The sequence below is a fragment of the Drosophila elegans genome, unplaced genomic scaffold (genome assembly GCF_018152505.1).
Source record: "Drosophila elegans isolate 14027-0461.03 unplaced genomic scaffold, ASM1815250v1 contig_476, whole genome shotgun sequence".
Classification (NCBI taxonomy): domain Eukaryota; kingdom Metazoa; phylum Arthropoda; class Insecta; order Diptera; family Drosophilidae; genus Drosophila; species Drosophila elegans.
In genome coordinates, this window is record NW_024545863.1 from 19,647,241 (window position 1) to 19,668,586 (window position 21,346).

At 37.0% G+C, this 21,346-nt stretch overlaps 3 protein-coding genes across 5 annotated transcripts in view; 1 reads left to right on the forward strand and 2 right to left on the reverse strand.

The window, feature by feature from the left end:
* The window catches only part of LOC108139213 (homeobox protein slou), a 43,340-nt gene extending 25,297 nt beyond the window's left edge, over positions 1-18,043 (forward strand). For both annotated transcript variants that reach the window (XM_017261864.2, XM_041709685.1), the window contains exons 3-4: positions 2,913-3,292; positions 16,366-18,043. In XM_017261864.2, the coding sequence (XP_017117353.1) occupies positions 2,913-3,292; positions 16,366-17,214 (1,229 nt within the window). In that variant the 3' untranslated portion in view covers positions 17,215-18,043. The remainder of the gene's footprint in view (positions 1-2,912; positions 3,293-16,365) is intronic.
* Positions 17,385-20,392, reverse strand: LOC108139214 (DNA repair protein XRCC3). Of its 2 annotated transcripts, none has more exons than XM_017261866.2 (5): positions 20,306-20,392; positions 19,780-20,047; positions 19,560-19,721; positions 18,738-19,081; positions 17,385-18,503 (listed from the first exon to the last, which is right to left on the reverse strand). In XM_017261866.2, exons 2-5 carry the CDS (start codon positions 19,832-19,834, stop codon positions 18,039-18,041), a joined length of 1,026 nt encoding a protein of 341 aa, XP_017117355.1. In that variant the 5' UTR covers positions 19,835-20,047; positions 20,306-20,392; the 3' UTR covers positions 17,385-18,038. The 2 variants fall into 2 exon arrangements, with proteins under 2 accessions (XP_017117355.1, XP_017117354.1); XM_017261865.2 differs by having other exon boundaries at positions 20,302-20,389.
* Positions 20,393-20,454: 62 nt separating this feature from the next.
* LOC108139215 (ATP synthase subunit e, mitochondrial) lies at positions 20,455-21,192 on the reverse strand. Its single transcript, XM_017261867.2, has 2 exons — positions 21,061-21,192; positions 20,455-20,932 (listed from the first exon to the last, which is right to left on the reverse strand). Exon 2 carries the CDS (start codon positions 20,892-20,894, stop codon positions 20,649-20,651), a length of 246 nt encoding a protein of 81 aa, XP_017117356.1. The 5' UTR covers positions 20,895-20,932; positions 21,061-21,192; the 3' UTR covers positions 20,455-20,648.
* Positions 21,193-21,346: the final 154 nt, after the last annotated feature.

Here is a 21,346-nt window from a genome sequence, read left to right on the forward strand (position 1 = left end):
CTGCATTGCTATAATTCCAAAATGGTTCTAACTAATCTACAATTCTTAAAAGCATTAAGTCTTAAATTTATTAAAAAATCACTTTCCAAACTTGCTTTTCGGAAAGATGGTCCATAAATTTTCGAGTCTTTATTTCACAGTTTCAATCTCAATAAAATCTTAAGGGCCATCGTTATTTTTGTTATAATTTTAAAAAGCTTAATCACTAAAACAAAATTATTTGGGATATGTCAAAAAGACAAAAATCGTAAATCTTAAAAATGTCTTGTCTTTAAATTCCTAAATAACATTGTTTCTGCCACAAATAATACCAAAACTATGATAAATTTGGTAATATTTTTGAGAGTGTTTCTATTTTTAAAGTGATCTCTTTCCCATCTCTAGCATATTGGCGCCGAGCATAGGTAGGATATGAGTGCTGTGTGGAGACGCTCGACGAGCCTGCCAATTGAGCGGAGCGCTGAGCTCTCAACACGCTTCAGCGAAGCGTGCGGTGGGCAACACGGCGTATGCGTGTTCTGCCAACTTAAATGATGCCAATCGGTATCTTCCCTGCCCGCTCTGCATCTCAGCCTCATTTTTTTTGGCTAGGCTAATGGTCAGGTCATTAGAATTTAGCACACTCCAGTTAAGACCCGGCTCGTCTATCAGCTATTCAATTCTTGTTAAATTCGAACAGTTAAATTATATGTTTAACACATGTTGAAAGTCTAATTACACAAGTTTTTTTTATGCAAACATATTAGAAATACTGTTCAGAATAGAATTTTTTGGGAAATGAATTACGTATCTTTTAAATTTTTTTATTTTTAATACGAGGCCAGCAGTTTTCTTATTCTTTGAATTATCTAGCCGAATACTCGTGTGAATTCATTTAGAACGCGCCAAAAACTGTTCACCGAATACATTGTGAGCGTATATATTCACCGCGTTCTTTTTCGATCATTAAAAACTATTGAAATTGTAATTGATCAACAAAATGTGAAAAACTTAATTAGATGCATTTGTGGCTCATTGCTTTGTTATTTTTATTTATATGCGAATGCGAACTAAAAATGGTTGCCAATTTGAATTTGCATTTGCTTTGGCTGCATTAAAATGATTTAATTCGAAAGAGGCCAGCGAAATAGCACGAAAATATATGAAAATGCAATTAGCGATAGCCATGGCAACAATGAAATCCGTACAAAATGGCAATCGAGGGGCGAAATAAGCAAAGTTGAGAGAACACAATTTGAATAATTTTGCTGCCGCTGTTTGCTTGGCGCGTTAATTGCTCAATGTTGTGTTTAGTTTTTATTGTTATTAAAATCACGTACCAGACTTGGGGAGAACAACAAACGATTGAATGACGAACTTGCAGCAGACCGATTGTTTGACATAGTCATCGGGTAATTTTTGCTTAATTACTTGTTTGCAGCTGCCATAAATGGTACTGCCGTCAAATCAAGCGGGCCAATAAGTGGAGTTTGGTTCTAAGTTGAAGCTCTTTTTTTTTTTTGGTTGTTTGTTTTCTCTGATGGTTTTGCCCACTTGGCATAACGACATTTAAATGCCCGCCGACTGGGCCTAATGTAAATGACATGGCAATTGCCAATTGGCGTTAAGAGCTACAGCAGGGGCAGCAAATATAAACAAACATTTGTGCAAAGTTTTTATTGTTGTTGCTCTAATTGCACAAGTTGCGGGCTTTTAACGCTTGCCCAGCTTGTTGTTTTTCCGCTTTTGTTTTGCCATTTAGTTTTATTGATTTCGCGCCATTGGGGCGCCCTTTACACTCCACTGCCATCGTCTCTCATTTCGCTGAGGGTGAGAAAGGGGGCTATTTTGTGTTCGATGGTGAAAATTGCCAATTGCCAGCGGTGACAGCAGAAACGACAAATACAACGACAATGGCACTGATGTCGCCCGCCCGCCTAATTAATCACAGTGTCATGCATATGAGGCCGGCGGGGCCCACGCGGCGTATTAGCAATGCGACAAACGACAGCAACGACTGAAGCAGCAACCAACAGCAGCAGCGATATCGAGCGTTTTGCATTTAACTGTCAATTAGATTTCAATTATGCATTGGTAATTGAAGTTGTCCAGGCAACGTTCGACTCATGCCAGACACGTTTTGTCCCCGTCAAGTCCAAAAGCCGCGGCCAAAGCATATGGCATATAGCCCACTTAACACTTGTTTTCGTCCGATATTACAACTCAGTCATTGGTCGGTGGGGAGTGGCCAATGAATGCCCTGCTAAGAATGAAAACTAAATAATAACTAGCCGAAAGATGGCTTTTACAATTCCAGCTAGTGATTAAGCTCGTTGTAAATTATTTTGTTTTACTCATTAACTAGATCTTTTAAAGTAATCTCAAAAGAGAATTGAAATTAAATACATTTTCCGCTAAACGTTTTTAAGTTGAACTTGCCTTCTCATTTATTACATTTTTTTTCAGAGCTAGAGTACTTAAAAACAAATAATGTATTTTTTAAATCCAAAACAAACAAATACTTAAGCGTAGCAGTCAATAAATGCATTTTATTCTTAGATATTTTTTTTTTTGCTTAACATTTAGATTTTTGTTACTGATAGAAGTGCAAAATCGAAAACAAAAGCAAAAGCTTATAGCAAATGGCAAACAAATTTATATTGAACAGAAAAAGAAAAAGAAAGAGGATAGCATAAGGGAATGGAACAATGCATAACAAAAAGCTGTTGCCCCAGTCAATAGCTGTTACATTGTTACATTTGACGGGCTAATTGCAAAAGCGGTTATGAAATGATAGCCAAGAGACCCAATTGAGGTTAAACAGCTGCGATTCGATAGAAAAGTCAGGCAAATACGACCGAAACAAATATGCATACTCATATATGGCTTTGGCTAACCATATTGTTGTGTATTTCTTTGTTTTTCCTTTGCAGAGAGCTCTGGCAAGCCAGCGGCCAAGAAAAAGAAGTTGACGCCCACCAATGCGGCAACAGTTCCACTGCCGCCGGACATTAGTCCCACGGGCAGCAGCGACAGTCTGATGCGGGACAAGGTGATGGCCGCCAACAACAGCAACAGCTCGCCCGGCAGCAACGCCAATCCGCAGCAGCTGAGCAATGCCAACAGCACCTTGGAGACCACCGAGGATGACTCCGACTCGGGATCCACCGATGCCCGGCGAAAGAAGAAGGCCCGCACCACGTTCACCGGCAGGCAGATTTTCGAGCTGGAGAAACAGTTCGAGGTGAAGAAGTATCTCAGCTCCAGCGAGCGCACCGAAATGGCCAAACTGCTGATGGTCACCGAAACGCAGGTAGGGAGAGCTCATCAAGGTTTATCCAAAAACATATATCCCTATCTAAGCAGCCTAGAGTATAACCACGAATCATAATATTTAACTTGACATTGAGTTAAATAAACTTCTTGAAAATAGCAATTTATAGAAAAAGCAATTCCGAGAAGTTTATTTAAATCAATATCAGGACTCTAAGTCTAAGAAGTTACATAAGGCCAAATAACATGAAAAATAAACTCTAAAAAATGTTTTAAAATGGTTTCAAAAGGAGAATGAGCTTTGATGCAAGACATATCCTTGAATAGATCGAAAAGTACAGGAAAATTCCAATTTAGGCTTTTGTCTAAATGCATTTGCTCAATGAAAAAACAATTGTTTCATGGTTAAAATATTTCATAATGATTTTACCCTCTGTGCTAAGCATTGCAAATTGCAGCTAACGCACATAATGTTTTTGGGGGATTATTCGGTTTATTTAATGTGACAATATTTTGCTGGTCAAAGCTTGCTCAACAAGCACAATCGCAATTGTGGCCATTTAATTAAATTAAACACTTTTTAAAAACCTCTCACACAATAATCCCAATTTAATGCGCCTATTTACCCATAAATATTCTATTGTCTGCTTCTGTGCGTATGCTTAAAATATTTAATTTGCCTAATTTGCACCCAAACGGAAGTGCACAACCAAAAAAAATTAAAATTTAATGGTAGTATTTCCGATATGAAGAGTGCTTTATAGAAAAATATGAACAGGCAATAAATATGTTGTAATTAAATAGGGTTAAGTAAGATGATTTATATTTGATTTTAAATGTCTACTATTGTTGTTTTGAACAAAATTAGATTGAATTGCTTTTTTATATCAATAGATAAATATACGAAATTACATCAGAATAGGTTTTAAAGCGCTGTCATGAACTGTAGTTATGGGCTGAAAAATAGTAATTAAAATTAATTAAATGCATAACACGGAAATTTGCTTAAAAGTATGCTTTTTTCAATCCTGTTGTTTGCATTAGAATAATCCACAATTTATTTACCCAACTCGATTGTCCCCTGAAGCCATGAAATATATCGTAATTTAATTGAAGCGCATAACAAGAGGAAGCAAGGTGTGATGCTGCTTTATGCCTCAGTAATTATTATGCCAAATTGTATTTTGTTGCAGTTGGGCTTGCAGCAGCTGCCCAAACAAGTGATTTTGTGGAGAGGGAAGGCTTTTGCGGGGGAGAAGGCAGGACAAATTAACAATTTGCATAGTCAGCCAGAAATGCCTTAAAGCACAAACAAACCCACACTCAAATGCACACACACCGAGTCGCCTGATTGTGAAATAAATTGAGATTTATTGACTAATTAGAATAAATTAACTTTGCAGCAAGGACACGCCCGGGGTCCAACTGCTGTCAGCCAATTAAGACCAACAACAAAATTTATGTACACACACACCCACATGATTATTGGGTGTTTGCTCTTTAAGAGGCTCTAAATTAATCAAAACTTGAGACTTTTACTCGAATTAGGCAATGGTCTTAAAAGCTCAAACCCTTTTGCGGTTTGGGTTCTGAACAGGATATTTGGGAAACCGCTTGAGTCGTTTGTTATCTACACTTGCAGTTGACAGTCCCAAATTAATGTTAACCAAATGATTGAGCTGTACTTAAAGGGCCTTGCTTGAGTCCGAATTCACTGTCTTTAATTTCTTTAACTTGTAAAAAAAACAACTTTAGATGTTACCAATTTATTTAAATACACTTTGTTATACTCATATATATTATTAAATATTTAAATACGGCATTATATTTGTTTTAAATACAAACCTTTTCCATTCCAACATAGCTTGCTTATTTCCGTAAGTGTTTACGAGATTCATTAGCAAAAAAATATATAATCATGGTTCATACATAATAATCTAAGCCTCTGCTTGTAGATTTTGTATTTGCAATTCTGCGGAAAGAATTCAATGCAAAAGTAATGCAATTGATTATCTTTAGCCATTTAAAACGACAGTGGTAAAATTAACAACAGCTTATCACTTTTATGAACACTCTAATTAAATTAAAATTACGTTAATGAAATATATCACTTTTTAACCACAAACGCTTTCCTGCTACAGATCTCTGTCCTTGTCAATCCCTACAAGCCTGTCGAATTTTAGGGCTGTCAATGCAAACCCGATTTGCATTAATAATCTTACGTTACGCATACGCCGTGTGGGCGCTCAAATGCCATAAGACTAATTGGCTGCCATGGCAAAGGACCGAGCTAGCATACACACTTACACACACACAAAGGCAATAGCAGAATGGGAAATATAGATGTCGATGTATATGTTGGAAACCAAGCAAATTGGCCATGGCAATAACAAGGATATGGCGGCGGAGTCACATCGAAATGCTTGCTTAATTAAATTACATTCTCCATCAAGTCAATTAATTATTAGTTGATATATATATATAAACAGTAAGGACCCTGCAACATGTGCGTGTATGCACTGCACAAAATGTTGTGCTTTCCAAGAGCTTAGTTTGATTATTATCTATCATATTTGTTGGTTTTTTATTGACTTAAAAAGCGAAGCATAACGAATCTACTACTTAATAGATTGAAAAATCTTTTTCCTCAGTGTATGTGCTTGATGTCCGACTGTCTATGTGAGCCAAAATGTTATGCATGTCGACATGTTCAAGTGTTTTGTCTATGTTATTAATATTATAAGCTCAGTCCAGTCATTTATCATCCTGGCAAAGGGACATGTCTGCATGTGTGTTGGTGTTTGTTTGTGTTTGTGCGTGAGAAACCGACGTCAATTCAAGTGCAATGCACAGATTTTCCACCCACACTCATGACTGTGTGTGTTTATATATAAAACACGGTCGGGCACATAAACATGTATGTGTTAATCACAGCAATAATATCAGCAAATTAACTGCAGGACATGGCTCTCGGTGTGTGTTGTGATATGTGTATGATGTGTGTGTGGACATCCTGCTGTGGCCGGGCATTAAGCCTCTTGGCCGTTTGCATTGGCACTTGCCAATTTTCCCATCGACCACTCACTGGATCAAGTTTACAGCAAGAGATTTAAGTTAATTGGAATCAAATTCACAACTCTTTAAGTAATTGCAAGCCTTTTCAATTGCAGTTGAAAACGTATAATTATTCTTTGAATAATCGGATTAAGGTTTGCTTAAATACAAATATCTTTTTAGAGCATTTCTTGTTGCTTTTATTTTCCCTTTAAGGAAATAATAAAGTTTGGGCACGCCAAACTTAAATTAAGTGCTTAATACCAATCTTTTGGTTATAGTTTAAGTGCAGGTACCACCAATCAGTTCTTAAATTTTTCATATTATATTATCCCATATTTCTTTTAATCATAACCCATCACAAAAATAATTAGTAACTTAGTACTGCAAAACGAAGTAAGAGAGAGTTTCAAATACATAGATACAATTTTTTTTGTATACTTACAAGTTAAAGCCATCAATTTTTGATAAGTTATATTTCGCAAAAATAATAATTTCCCACTTGCACTGTATTATTAACCCCAAATAAACAGAAAACAAAGAGTGAAACAAACGAAAAGCCAGAGACAAAGTGAGAGTCATAAAAATGGCTTTAAATAGACTCGACATCGGCCATAATGTGGTTCGCATATGGGTTGCCTTCTGGAATCGGGAGGGTGGAGGAAGAAGTGGTGGTGGCGGAGGGCACCACAGTGGTGCACAATCTCTCTCCATCCAGGGAGCACTCGTGTCTGCATCGTCTGTCATCAACAAACTGTAAAATAGCCTTAAGCCAGATAAAAATCAATTAATTACGCGTAGATGCGGCTGTCCCAACTGCAACCGCTGCACCACCCCCACCCCCTGGCAAGTACACACACACACACACGCACACACTGCGTAACAGTCACCCACACACTGGCAAACTGACAACATTGTAATTGTGTTGCGATTACCAAACGAACGTCACGCGCCAAACGCAGCAAATTACATTTGCATATTAGTGCCAGCGGCGGGAGAAGGGGGTCGGTGAGTGGTGCGGCAAAATGTGGAGCCTTGGGTGGTGCATTGGGTGGTTTATGGGGTGGTGCGGCATTATGGCGCATTGATAGCATAGGGGCGTGTGCTGGCAAATATTCGTTTGCGGTCTGCATTGCAACTGTCTCGACAATTTGCATTAGGCATTTCATTTTAAATGTTTGCCATCGTTCGCTCATAAACCCGAATGTAATTGCCACTCAGGTGCGACCTATATGTTGATTTACTCTCCATCGAACAAGTTTGGGATTGAATTTGATTGTAGTGGACTCTTCGCTTGATTTTAGATCAGAGATCACTGCTTCGGAATGGTATTTTAGGAAGCTCGATGGGAGCATTTGGTATCATATTTCTCTCAAATATAAAATAGGATAAATGGAAAATTTAAAATTATTAGAACCCTTTTCAAATTAAACAATTTTAACAATAAATATATTTGTCTAAAATTCAAAAGTTATCAATAAATGTTCCTTATTCAGTTTGTGTAATTACCAAGTATATCAAATTATTAACCTTGTAAAAGTCAATGTTACACAACTAAATGTATATTGCGCACCCATTTTAATCAACTATATCGTTACCTTTTGTCTGCCTCTCTATTCAGAAATTCCACTAATTTATGTTAATAAACACTATAGAGAAAGCAACATAAAGCAACTCCGAGATTCTATTTAACCAATCTCCAGTGAAAACCACACACAACTCTTGTGCTGATGGCTACTATGCAGCTTTGTCCCCTGATTTTGCCCAACTATCTGGCTGTGCACGTTTGTTTGTGTTTATATGGTCGGGCAATTGCATGGTCGTTGGATGGCCCTAGTGATTCTGGGCCAGAGAAACAAGCTGCGTTCACTGGCAGTTGGCCAAATGACAAATGCGATAATTAAATTAAACTGCTGCCACAGGCAGCGCAAACAAATCAAATGGCAATTCATCTTTGAGGGCACCACATTATGGTGACCCCAACTAGAGGAAAGTGGTTCGAGTTTCATGCTTATTTACATTCATGGACTGTTTGTGTCAGTGAGAAGGGTAAAAAATTATTTTGCGTAAAATTACATTTTGTGTGTGCGTAGTAAACAAGGACTTTGCAGCTGAAGATTATTGCCCTTGCCGTTTATTATTGTTAATATTGCCATTGATATCAATCAGTTGCAGCAGAGAAAATAATTTCTGAATGCATTTTACAAATAGTGCTGTCATTTGCCAGCTATAAAACATTTTAAGAGTTGAATTCAATGACCGTCAATAAAATAAATTTAAAAAAACTTTCAAAAGGAATTTGAAAAAATACATTTTAAAAGGCTGGATGTTATTAATAAAGTGTTTTTTATGGCCGTAAGTAATTGTATATGGTAAAGCATTTGTTTAATTGCCATCAGGCCATAAAAGTCTTGATGACATTCAGAGGTAGAAGAAAATGCGTTTGACATGTGGCAAGTATACGAAACTGTTGCTTAAGCTCAATCAATTTTAGTTTTAATCTAATTACAAATTAAATCATTCGTTATAAATCTATAAGAGCACACTTGACACTTTCCTGGCTGGGTAATGAATGCCTTTGGTTAATTAATTAACTAATTAAAGCTAATTTACATTTTATTAGTCGGCAATTATTTAATCAATTCATGAATAATTTAATACCACAAACGCACTCTCGGCAAAATGGCTAAACAAATATGACGCATACGCAACGTGGGCTTTCAACGATACAAATGAAAGTAAAATTGGTTTTATGCAACGCAAACAGCAGCTTTTATTCTTTTGATAATTAATAAATAAATATTTCAAAAAATATAATTTAGTATATTTAATTTAATTGTGACTCAAAGTGGCTAGCGTAAACTAGCACAATGGACACCACAAAGTGTCAAAGTGCGTGCGTGAGTGCATAAACTAAAACAATAAATGCAATTTGCTGTTATTAGTATTATTCGACACCACAACTTAATTAAATTTGTACGCATACGCACCAGATACGCACCGCATAAAAGTGTTTTGTTCTCATTAGTTTGAGCAGAAATGTTTTGGCGTACTATGCAGAATCATATTGAAACTAGATGAAAGTAAAATATAACTATTTTTTTATAAATTCTTTTATTAGTTTAATTAAACAAAGCATAAGCTAATTTATTTAATATTCCTGGAATTTCCGCTAAAATCTTTCAACAATTCAAATCAATGGTTAATTTAGAAAATTAATAAATAATAAAATCTCTCAATCTAAAAAGAAAAACAGTGATTATTTGCTTAAGAAACTAGGCTTTTAGACATATATGCCTAAAGCCCTTAAGAAATTATAACAGTGCTTAGGCAAAAAATGTTAATACATTTTAAAAACAATAGGTTTTCTTCATTTGATTAATATCCATGTATTTGAACAATCTGTGAATTTTTACCAAACAGGTTCAATAGATTTGCATAAAAAATAAAACTTAATGGCGGGCCACTTAAGTTGGCTCTGAAAACAGATAAAATCGACGGCATCTGCCTCGATTGGTGATGAGCAAAAAACTGTTTTAAAATAAACAGAGGGCGTGGCCCCGTTGGCAGATCTTTCACGTATGTAGCTCTTCCCGTCTCTGTCAATCGCTCGGAGTGCTCCACTATCGCCATCGCTTTCAAATGTGCGATCGCCGGAGCGTAGACAACGATCGCTTTCGTCGGCTATTGGTGGGCGTTGCTGATTTTCATTTGTTGCTATTTTTTCGAGCGGCTGCCAGAACTAAGCACTTGGCAATTAGCAAGTCAACAGAAGTTGACAGCTCCTCCTTTTGATAAAATATGAACAATTAACTTTGACCAGCCAGTAAGTAATTAATGAGTACTTTAAGCACAAGTCTCTCAGAGCAGCAAAAACAGGCTAAAATAGCTAACGCTACCAACTTGAGTGGGCGTTCAAAGTTGACCGAAAAAAAGCCAACGAACGGGGCTAAAAACATTTTAGACAATCCAACACAATAAGCCAATTAAAAGTCAAGAGGGCGAAGTTGTCCAAAAACTTCTGTCAAAGCGGCAGGAAAAACTAAAAGCGAAAAATTCATTACCTGTTTTTTTTTTAGCTATTAGGCATAATTTATGCTGCTTTATGCCACTTTGGACCCCAAGCTGACATAAAATTCTAAAACCGCAAAGCAAATCAAATAAAAACTAAAAATACAAATGAAAATAAAAATAAACGAAATACGAAATACGAAAGCGACGCGATACGAAAAATAATCAACTAAATTGCTTCCCTAGTTCTTTGCTTTATTTTCCGCTGCATTTTGTTGATTTATGTTCTGGTTTTCTTTGCACACTCTTTGGCTTTCAATTTCTGGCAGAACAGATTTTATTTTAGCAGAAATGGCTAGATCTGCTAGTACGAAATTACATTTTGATCCCTTGATGAGCCAGACAATTTCTGCATTGCCAATTTTCTTTGCTGAAATTTTTAATTTCACACATCGCTTCAAATGAGTTTTCTTCGGCCTGGGGTCAGTAAACTTATCTTATAAAATTTATCGTGTTTAAGCCGAAATATTTTGATGTACTAATTGCCAACGCGCTATTCTGATAACTGTGCAGTTGCATGGTGAATTATGATATATGACATTCCATGCAACATAGCCAGCGTCTCTTGATTGCATTTAGCTTGTGTAATAATGATGTTGCATAAATTCCACCTCCTGCACCCTTGGAGCATTGAATGCAATTGGCTCCCCAAAAGTCATAGTACCATGCGGCTGAAGGGGAATTCGAATTTCATTGGATATCCGGTGATAATGGCGTTGTTTCGTTGTTATTGCCACCACATGGCTTCAGTTTACATTTGTGCCTTAATTAATAAGCAATGCAATGCACATGCATATCTATATCCCAGGAAAGCAGCCTTCGATACAGGAGATGCTGGCAAGTAATCACTGTATAAGAAAATTTACCGAGCTATTAATAAATTTCTATATTTTATTAATTAAAACAGTAAGATTTAAATTGGAAAATATACAAAATACTGAACTAGGAGTTTGGATTTATGTGCCATTAAATCTAAAAACATAATAATGGAAACATTCTAAAACAAGAAAGAAAGCAAACTTCGGCAAGCCGAAGTTCATATACCCTTGCAGCTATCGCAAGAATTAAATATTTTTGAAAACATTAAAATTATGATTTACTTGCGTATATGTTTAAAAACATTGAAGCTATGACGATTTGCAGCTTAATTATTTGATTGTTCTTTTATATATTTTTATTATTTGTATGGGAGCTATATGATATAGTCGTCCGATTTTGATGAAATTTTAACGATAATTCTGAAATATTTAACCATTGCTATATGTCGAAGAACTAAACAAAAAATTAAAAAACAGCAAAGTTATAATTTTTTTCAATTATTTTTCCGATTGTTCCTATGGGAGCTATATGCTATAGTCGTCCGATTTTGATGAAATTTTAACCATAATTCTGAAATATTTAACCATTGCTTTATGTCGAAGGACAAAACAAAAAATTAAAAAACAGCAAAGTTATAATTTTTTTCAATTGTTTTTCCGATTGTTCCTATGGGAGCTATATGCTATAGTCGTCCGATTTTGATGAAATTTAAACCATAATTCTGAATTATTTAACCATTGCTATATGTCGAAGAACTAAACAAAAAATTAAAAAACAGCAAAGTTATAATTTTTTTCAATTATTTTTCCGATTGTTCCTATGGGAGCTATATGCTATAGTCGTCCGATTTTGATGTAATTTAAACCATAATTCTGAATTATTTAACCATTGCTATATGTCGAAGAACTAAACAAAAAATTAAAAAACCGCAAAGTTATAATTTTTTTTCAATTATTTTTCCGATTGTTCCTATGGGAGCTATATGCTATAGTCGTCCGATCCGGCTCGTTCCGACTTATATACTACCTGCAATAGAAAGACAACTTTTGGGAAAGTTTCATGCAGATAGCTTTAAAACTGAGAGACTAGTTTGCATATAAACGGACGGACAGACGGACAGACGGACAGACTGACAGACGGACAGACGGACGGACAGACGGACAGACGGACGGACAGACGGACATGGCTAGATCGACTCTACTAGTGATGCTGATCAAGAATATATATACTTTATAGGGTCGGAAACGTCTCCTTCACTGCGTTGCAAACTTCTGACTGAAATTATAATACCCTCTGCAAGGGTATAAACATAATAATGGAAACATTTTTAAATTTGATTTTATTGCTAAATTAAGAGCAAAGTCATAATAGATAAAGTGCTTAAACTAAGAGTCAAGTAAGCTATCTGAAAGGATTTACTTACCATTATATACAAAAAAATATTGTTGACAAAGGAAAAATAATTTAAAAAGCTGAAGGCACTTAAAAGTATTAAATTTATTCCAAAATGTAGAGTAAATAATCAATCGCATATCAAAAATTCAGTCTGTCTCTTTTCTGAGAAATATTTTTTTAGGATTTCTTTGACTTTCTGATTTTTACTGCGGTATATTCCAACCGCTTATCCCCAGCATTCACAGTGACTTATATTGTGACTGTCTGCACATTTCCCGTGGCAGGAAGTTAAAACCTTTCCGAATAGTCTAGCATGTTCAGTTAACATTTCGGTAAGTTTCGTATTTCTGAGGCGGATTGAAGCGGGTATTTGTGTGGGCAAACATAATCCAAAATGACAGGCAATGCAGTGATTATGTTATTAATTAGTAATGGCAATGCAATGCGTATATTTGCACGGAGCAAAGTGTTTCATTACACAGCAAGAATCGACAGAGGCACAGAGTGGGTTTAAATGTGGGCGGTTTGGGTGCTTCAGGGATTTTGAGTACTTTGCCACGTTTGCCAGAAATTCAGCTTGTTTACATTTGATTTAGGTTTGCGGATGCATAATTACAGAGATTTTAGTTTAGTAGCCAGTCCATGTGAGTAATGAATTTCCTTTCCTGTTTTTCCATCAACAATATTCCGCATTCCACGCTCCGGGGCAATTATCATAATTTTTTCAACACCACAAATCAAACAAACACAAAATATGCTAAATTACACATTAAAACATTATTTGTAAAGGGAGAGCTCGGAAAATTGTTGAATTTTTCTTGGCACGCCAAGGAATTATGTACAGCAGACGCCATTACTAAGTAGTGTTTTTCTCCTCGCACCCAAAAACACTCGGCCATCCTAATTTGGCTGCTCATTGTTGGACCAGACATAATTTCTTTCGTTTATTTTCGAAGAATGCGCGGCGAATGTGAAAATTAATTATACTAAGCACACGCATAGACAGAGGAAAAACTGATGGGGAGGGGGATGAATGGCAGGGAGGTTAACAGCATGGGTTATGGGCTCAAGAAAATTGCAGACCCGAACAGACTGCCTAGCAGACTATTTAAGGATTCTTGCGGCTCTCTGATCTTCTGCCGTTGATTGAAATACATGTGTAGGACCAACCAAATTGCCAAAACGCATCTGTCATAAACCTATTTAAGTGGCAAATGCCAATTGCACTGACAGAAAAGCTAACAAAAACTTCAAAAGAATGAAAAGGTATTCAGTTAATAAGTAAACTAACAGTATAAATACGTATCTCCATTAAATGATTCTCAGAATGTTTAATAAAAATGATATTATTTGCGATAATATATATTTGCACAACATTTTCTATAAATGTCTAAATGAATTCTTAGAAATAATTAATTTATAAAAATTAATATTTTTTCAGTTCTTTAGAATCTATCAAGAATTTTACACCTTTTAGCTATCATAAATGAAATGGTATAATAAATGCTTGTTAGTTTTTATAAGACTTGATTGGCCCCTGTTAAAAATGCAGTAAATCACGAATTCTACCCAGAAAACCAATTAAATTAATGAAGAATTTCAATACATTTTTTTATATTTTTTCCGAGTGGCTTTAGTTTGCCTTTTGGGCTATTTATGCGCTCTGTTTCTGTCATTTTTGCCACACACGCTCACACACACACTCTTAAATGTCAATAAATCATAAGCTGGTCGAAAGAAAAACGAGGAGTTGCGAATGGGGGCCATGAATCGCTTGACAAGTTCTGGATATTTTTAGAAATATTTCCACATCTCGCCTTAATGAGGTTTAGTGCTCGAATCAAAACACAACAAACAAGGCAGTTTATTCACGATACGCAATCTATTCAAGCCAAAAGCGGAAGAATTTAAGGGGGAACGTACATAAATTATTAATGAAGATTTATGCAATATTTACCAAATCGCATCGCGCCCCAGCATTAATAATCAGAAATCCACGGATCAATTAGATCATCGCACACTCAATGGCCAGCGCACACTTGAAAATAATCAACAATTAAATACGACGATGATGAGGCCCGTATCCGAAAAGGCCATAAAAATAAAACCATTTAGGTGAAAGGCAGGAATCCACTTGGGATGGCCATTAAGAGTGCGGATAAGGTAAACACGGGAAATGCTTTATTGTTTATGAACGTATGAATGTATCTAATGATCATTTTCGGGGTGGCACGCGGGATGAGTAATTGCCAATTGTACGGGGTCCGAAAATAAAAGTGAGGAAACTCGCTCATAATCCATCTTCATCCGTAAAATAAATAATTTGCATGGGCAACAATCCATCGGCGGGTACATAACTATTTGAATTTGAGTAAATTCAGAAATATTTGGCAATCAATTAATTGATTTTCAAAACGAAAATTTACGGCATTTGTTTGTGCAGCTTGTACTTGAGCATTTCCTCTTAGAAAATTGTTGGGATATTTTTTTTTTCTTATGGGAAATCGTTGGCGTTTTCATGTTAATTTCATAATTATTTTCCGCCACTCCGGCGAAATGAGCATGTCATATAGCAGGCATCTATCTTTGGCGTTTGTATCTCTTTCCGAATCCAAGTGTGTGTATCTGCAGACATGCCGCTGAAATACTAATTATGTGCACGATTTAAATAGATTTTTCATTTATTTAGCTGGCCCATCATTTCTGGATGAAATGGAAATGAAAACGAAAATGAGAGGCAAATGTTTTATGTTGCGCCATTTAAAGGGAGAAAATAGCGACTGAAGGGGGGTCGATTTTCGCCTTTTGACGTGCGCCTGTCATTTCATCACTGCTCTCGTTTGGAGTCGGTGGAAAAATGAGCAGCGACTGACTGACGGGGCGGAAGTGTTGCGAGTATATTCGAATAATTTCGACTGGGAGGATACACAATTCTCGAGTTATTTGTTGTGCTCCCACTAATAAGGCCAAATGGGGCATAAACATTCGTAATTATGTGGCTATGAACTGGCTTTGACTCACTCATTTGGGTCGGAATCAAAATAAGCACAATTTCTACCTTGTATCGGGAAAACGTGGAGATTTTTCCGGATCTGACAATTAAATTTTAAAAGAGATTCCGTTATACCCCAGTTGTTTCATTTTTTATATAAAAATAATAGGTAACCTGAAATGCTTTAAAGGGGTGACATCGATTAGCAATTATAAATTATTATAATTCGCTGTCGCAAATTCCTAAATTTAAATCTATACATATTTCTCAAAGAATTATCACTTATCATTCTACATTTTTTCAAGACTATTTTAAAGATTTTAATGCAACGAACACTTTAAGACGATGCTCTGCCTAAGCTTTTGATCTTTCAGTAAAGAAAACAAGGCAAAACAATTATATAATTATTTTATTTAAGATTAACTTGTCCTAAGATAGGTTATTTTACTGTACAAATTGTGATTTTAAGACAGAATATTACTTCTACAATTACTTTTAGTTTGTCAATTTAGGAATGAAATAAACATATGTATATACATTTCGGAAACTATATGAGCATTAAATAACATAACTGTATTATGATTACCATATATATATTTATTTATTTATTGCAATACAATTGCGATGTTTAAACAGTAAAACAGATTGATTAAAAATGTGTGGTGTTGTGTTGCAATTGCAATTGCAACCTATTACCTAATGTAACCATAAATGTTTGCTCAAAGCAAACGATCGTTAAATACGTTTATTGACCGCAAAACTTTGTTTGTGACTACTTTCAGGTTAAAATATGGTTCCAAAATCGCCGCACCAAGTGGAAAAAGCAGGATAATGTCACGAACAACGAGGCCGCGGAACACAAATCCACGAATGCGAATGTCAAGCCAGGAGCAACAGCAACAACAGCAACAGGTGGCGAACCGGGCGAAAAGAAAGCCTCTAATACGAATACCAATTCGCCCACTGTTGGCAATGCCGTTGCCACTGTTGAGACCAAAAAATCTCCAAAGTCTCCAAATCGCGGCAGTAACAATAACAACAATAATACACTAAATAACAATGTCAATAACAGCGATGGGAAATTGCTAGGAAAACAAAGTACCACCAAAATTAAAAAACAATTGAATGCGCTGCTGGAGAAGACTGTAAAAACGGCCAATCAAGCAAATCGAAGTGCGGAAATGGAGACATCGGATCAAAAGCCTGCAGTCGAAAAAAGGATAAGTAATAACAATGAAAATCAATTGCTGCATCAGCGTTTGCATCAACATGCTATACCTTTGACGGTAGAACCAGCTGCTCCACTCGAACAAACCGAGAAATTGGACATAAAACTGGAAGAATCGCCGCAACATCGGGAATTACAGTTAAGTCTCCAAAGGGCGGCAATTCGAAATGGCCAGCTAACGGAAATGGATTTTGAAAGCAAACTGGCTGCAAGTAAAATATCCATTGCCTTGGCCATGGCCAATAAACAAATGCAGCCGGAAAAGTTGCCCAAAACGGAAAGTTCCTCATCGGAGGGCGAGGGCGAAGAAGAGGAGGAGGAGGAGGTGTCCTCCAGTGAACATGGCGATTCCACGGAGGCCCACGATTCCCAGGATCAGGATGTGGCCATGCGGGAGATCTAAAAACAAAAACTGATGAAAATCCCCCCCACACACACAGTCAAATTAACTTGTGCCAAAAAGTCGAATATTGCTATTGCTCATCCACAAAGAGGAGGAAACCACCCCCAAAAAACAAACAAAAAAGAAAAAACAGAAGGAAAACCCCCCCATAATTATAAAACCGTAATCCGTTCACCTTTAGGCTTGTATTTAATTTATTTAATATACTTAAACGCTAAGGCTAAGCTTTTGTAAATGTCGCATTTAAATGTCCGCGTAAACCATGGCAAATTGTAATCTGAACTTTCGAGAATTTCATGTGATAATGTATACGAGGCGATTACAAAATTGATTTTACTACTTGAACTATGAACTATATAATATGTAGGCCTGTAAGCTCTGCTACCCTGTAAATTGCAATTGAATGAAACATATTTATTGAGTGTTTGTACAAAAAATGAAACTAAGGCTACAAATGAGATGATATAGCCCGGAAAACAGTTTAAATTCTGATTAAATTTAGCGGAATTGTAAGAATTTTAATTTTATTTGGATCTTATAACTACATTTTCAAAATAATAAACTTAAGTCCATGTTTCAAATTTTTTTTTATGACTTATTTCAACCAAAATTAAATAGAAACCGATACAAAGTCTTTGAAATACCAAATTCTTAGTTGCTTAAATTTGTTTACAATGATCTTTAAAATTAATTGCATTCTGCCATTTCCGCTAGATTTAATAGGATTATAAAACAATAATATGGCTGATGGATTTCTCGGCCATTACACATTTTAAATTCAACAAATTAAACGAAAACAAAATATACAGAATAAATTCAATCGATCACAGTCGACGCATTTTGGCAGGTGGGCGGGTTGGAGTTGGCTCCGGAACATCCACCACGCCTTCCTCGGTTATGAGGAACTCGGCAAAATCATTGGGGGTCTCTGGCGAATAGAGGATATCCAGTTTGCGCACCGTGATCAACTGATCTCCCATTCGGTGCTGCTTGGGCACCCGTGAAACTCGCAGGCGGGTTCGTCCCAAGTGTGCCCATTGCAATCCCAGGCAGGGAACCTCATCCTGACCTCCACTGGCGGCCACCTGGTTGACGCAGACCACTGCACAGTTGTACTTATCCGCATAAGTGAGAAGAGCGTCTGCCAGGCGACGCATCTGACGGGCCCGCTCTAAAAAATCCGTGTACAGCCGGAATATTGCTGCCACGGAATCTATAATGATCAGCCCAACGCCATGTTGTTGCATCAGTCGCGGCAAACGATTTCTAATGCAATTCAGGAGGGGTTCCTGTGGGCAATAGGGATTTATCTTAGAAATTTATATTACTAAACATCTTTTGAGATTTAACGCCAAATTGTTTAGAGATCACAGAGATCTGCAGTGGTTTAAAATCACAAACAAAAATGCCTTAGGTTGGCTAATATTATTAAATGATTATTATATTATTACAATTATGTGCTTTTTGCTCAACAAAAAAAATTATTATATAAATTGTAGAGTTACAGGATGACGATTACTTACGGTCTCGTAATGATGTTCCACGAAAATGTTTCCCAGAAAGTTGAGTTTCTCTTTGGGATGTCGCTTTTCGCAGGCCTTGCTCATCTGCAGCAATCTTCTGGCCGGAAAAGCATCCTCTGTGCAAATGTAGGCCACGCCCTTGCCCAATCCTCCCAGCTCGGTGGGCAGCTGGACGCACAATGATAACTGGAGGAGCAGCTGGGACTTGCCAACGCCGGCTGCTCCACAAAGTTCGGTTATTCCCCGAGTGACCACGCCCCCTCCAGTGCAACGATCTAGGGCGGAACAGCCAAAGGATACCCGAGACCATCTCACATTGACAAGCGGCTTGAAAAGGGAATCGGCTGTAACAAAAGGTCTTAATTACTTCCATATTTATGAATTTAACTATCAGAAAGTTATACTTTGACTTAAGAAAAGGTGACCAAAATTAAACACTACTTCTTAAAAAAATTCACCATACAGTCAAAAAGAATTTTTTGTTTCCATTTCTTATAAAATATAAAATTCATAACTCTAAACTAAGTTCACTAAATTCTGTTTTACAAGATAATAAATCTATGCGACATTTTTCATTAAAAAACTTTATTTTAAATGATGATTTCAAAGATTATCAAAAATTTAAATTCTAAGAGGGTATGACTTGATCTGTATTAAATTTACTGGCACTTCGGGATAATCTGTTTAAGTATACAATTTCGAAGGATTACTTTAAATTTAAGGAGTTTATGGCAGATCGAATTTTATTAAATGGAGAGCTCGACTGAAGCCTACTCTACTTCCTGTCTGTACAAATGGGAGAAACCCTCAGGATCTTCTCACCTGTCTGAGGCATCTCAGCCAGCCACTTGGCCGCCGCATCCTTGAGCACCCTCACATCATCCGGAGTGCACTGCCGCACTACGGTGTACAGGGATTCTTGGCGCGTGTCCAGGAACCGAACTGGCGGCGTTGTCAGCACCTCCTCCGGTGCCAGGACATTAACTGGAGTGCAGGACATTAGTTGGCACTTGAACCAAGTTTTAGAGACCGAAACTCTTACCCTGCTCAGCGATTTCCCTGATGCGCTTCGGCAACTGATCCAGAAAGTTTGTCATCACTGCGATGGCATGTCCTCGATGTGATTGCGTGATATGATTGCCCAGCGAACACGGAAGGTGTCTCAACACCTCCGCAATTGGAGTTATTCCGCAGGATTATCGATCAAACAGCCGAGTAATCAGCGACGATTTGCGAACGAGTGCAGCAGGTAAATAAAAGCCGGCTTTCGCTTAAAATCAGCTGTTGGCGCCATTTTTTATGTGGGTCAACTACAGTGGATATTCAAAAAGGAAACCTTAAAAAAGATTTATTTTGCAGCTTCCTCTTTATCAATTAATTTAATAATTAAATAAATAAATAATTAATCAATTTACTCCGAGAAAAAAATGTTATGGAGTAATTAAGCTTACATGGCCTCACTGAATAGTAAAACCATTCTATTATTTTGAGTTTTTTGATGGAAAGGCGTTTCAGTAACATGAATACTGGGTTTTTTAATAAATCTCTTAAATGCAATTCTGACCTACTGTTACTCAGCTCCACTGTACTTCATCTTACAGGTTGTTGAAAAGATACTTATACAGATTTTAATCCACTCAAATCATAGTCTTTACTGTTTTCCAGTGGAGGCCACTCAATCACAAACACAAAACACTAGAGCGTATTTACATAATGGTTTTGTTTCAATCATTTAATTGCGAACATTCTGTTTTGCACAAACATCAGAGGAAAACACAAGAACGATCGATAGTCGGTGATCGATAGATGGAGGCTCCACTATCGATGCTCCTGTTCCTTCGTTCAGGCGAACTTCGTGTGTAAGTGTTGTGGTTTTTTAGATTTTAAGCTAAGGGGTCATCCTGAAGGATCCTAGTGCTTGGGAGTGGGCTTCGAGAGCTCGGCCAGAGCACGGGCTTCAGCCTCAGCGCTGCGCTTCTTCTCCTCGGCGAGTTTCGCATCCCGAACGACCTTCTGCTGCGCCTCGATCTCACGGACCTTTTCCTCCTTCGAGGACAGGCGGCTCTGGTGGGCGGCACCGTAGGCAATGCCCACCAGGAGCAAGGACCATCTGCCGAACTTGATCAAAGGGGAAACGCGAACGGGAGCCTGCGACATGGTTTCTTCTTCAAGTTATGTAATTTTCCGACCGGGAACTGCAAGAAATTGGGGACTATCAGTTATACATCTTACTTCCGAGGTTCCCCAGTACTCCCTCTGCACTGCAGAAAACCCTTCTTCCTTTATTTTTATGCAACTTTTGGTGTTAAATAAGCGAAATTACCCAAATTGGTGGAACGATTGCAACGGCAGCAGTATAACCTTAAATCAGCTGTCAAATTTGACAAGCGGCGGTAATCGATAGTTTATATCGGCGAAAAATCGGCGTTGCCAGCAGGTTGAAAAAAGTTAGAACCAAAAATTAAATATATTACATTACCTTAACCTTTTTTTTTATATTTGATTTTTGTTATCATGACTTATTTCCAATTGATGCTTAGATTTCAATATTTTTATAATAGTGATTTCTCCTTTTTGTTACCATGAAGTAAATATTTTATAAACAAGAA

Bases quoted from the DNA above. Each gene is read 5' to 3' on its own strand.
- LOC108139215 (XM_017261867.2), bottom strand. From the start codon at position 20,894: ATGTCGCAGGCTCCCGTTCGCGTTTCCCCTTTGATCAAGTTCGGCAGA.
- LOC108139214 (XM_017261866.2), bottom strand. From the start codon at position 19,834: ATGACAAACTTTCTGGATCAGTTGCCGAAGCGCATCAGGGAAATCGCT. The intron at 19,082-19,559 runs GTGAGAAGATCC...CTTTTGTTACAG, and splicing joins GGCTGAGATGCCTCAGACAG to CCGATTCCCTTTTCAAGCCG. The intron at 18,504-18,737 runs GTAAGTAATCGT...TATTGCCCACAG, and splicing joins TGGAACATCATTACGAGACC to GAACCCCTCCTGAATTGCAT.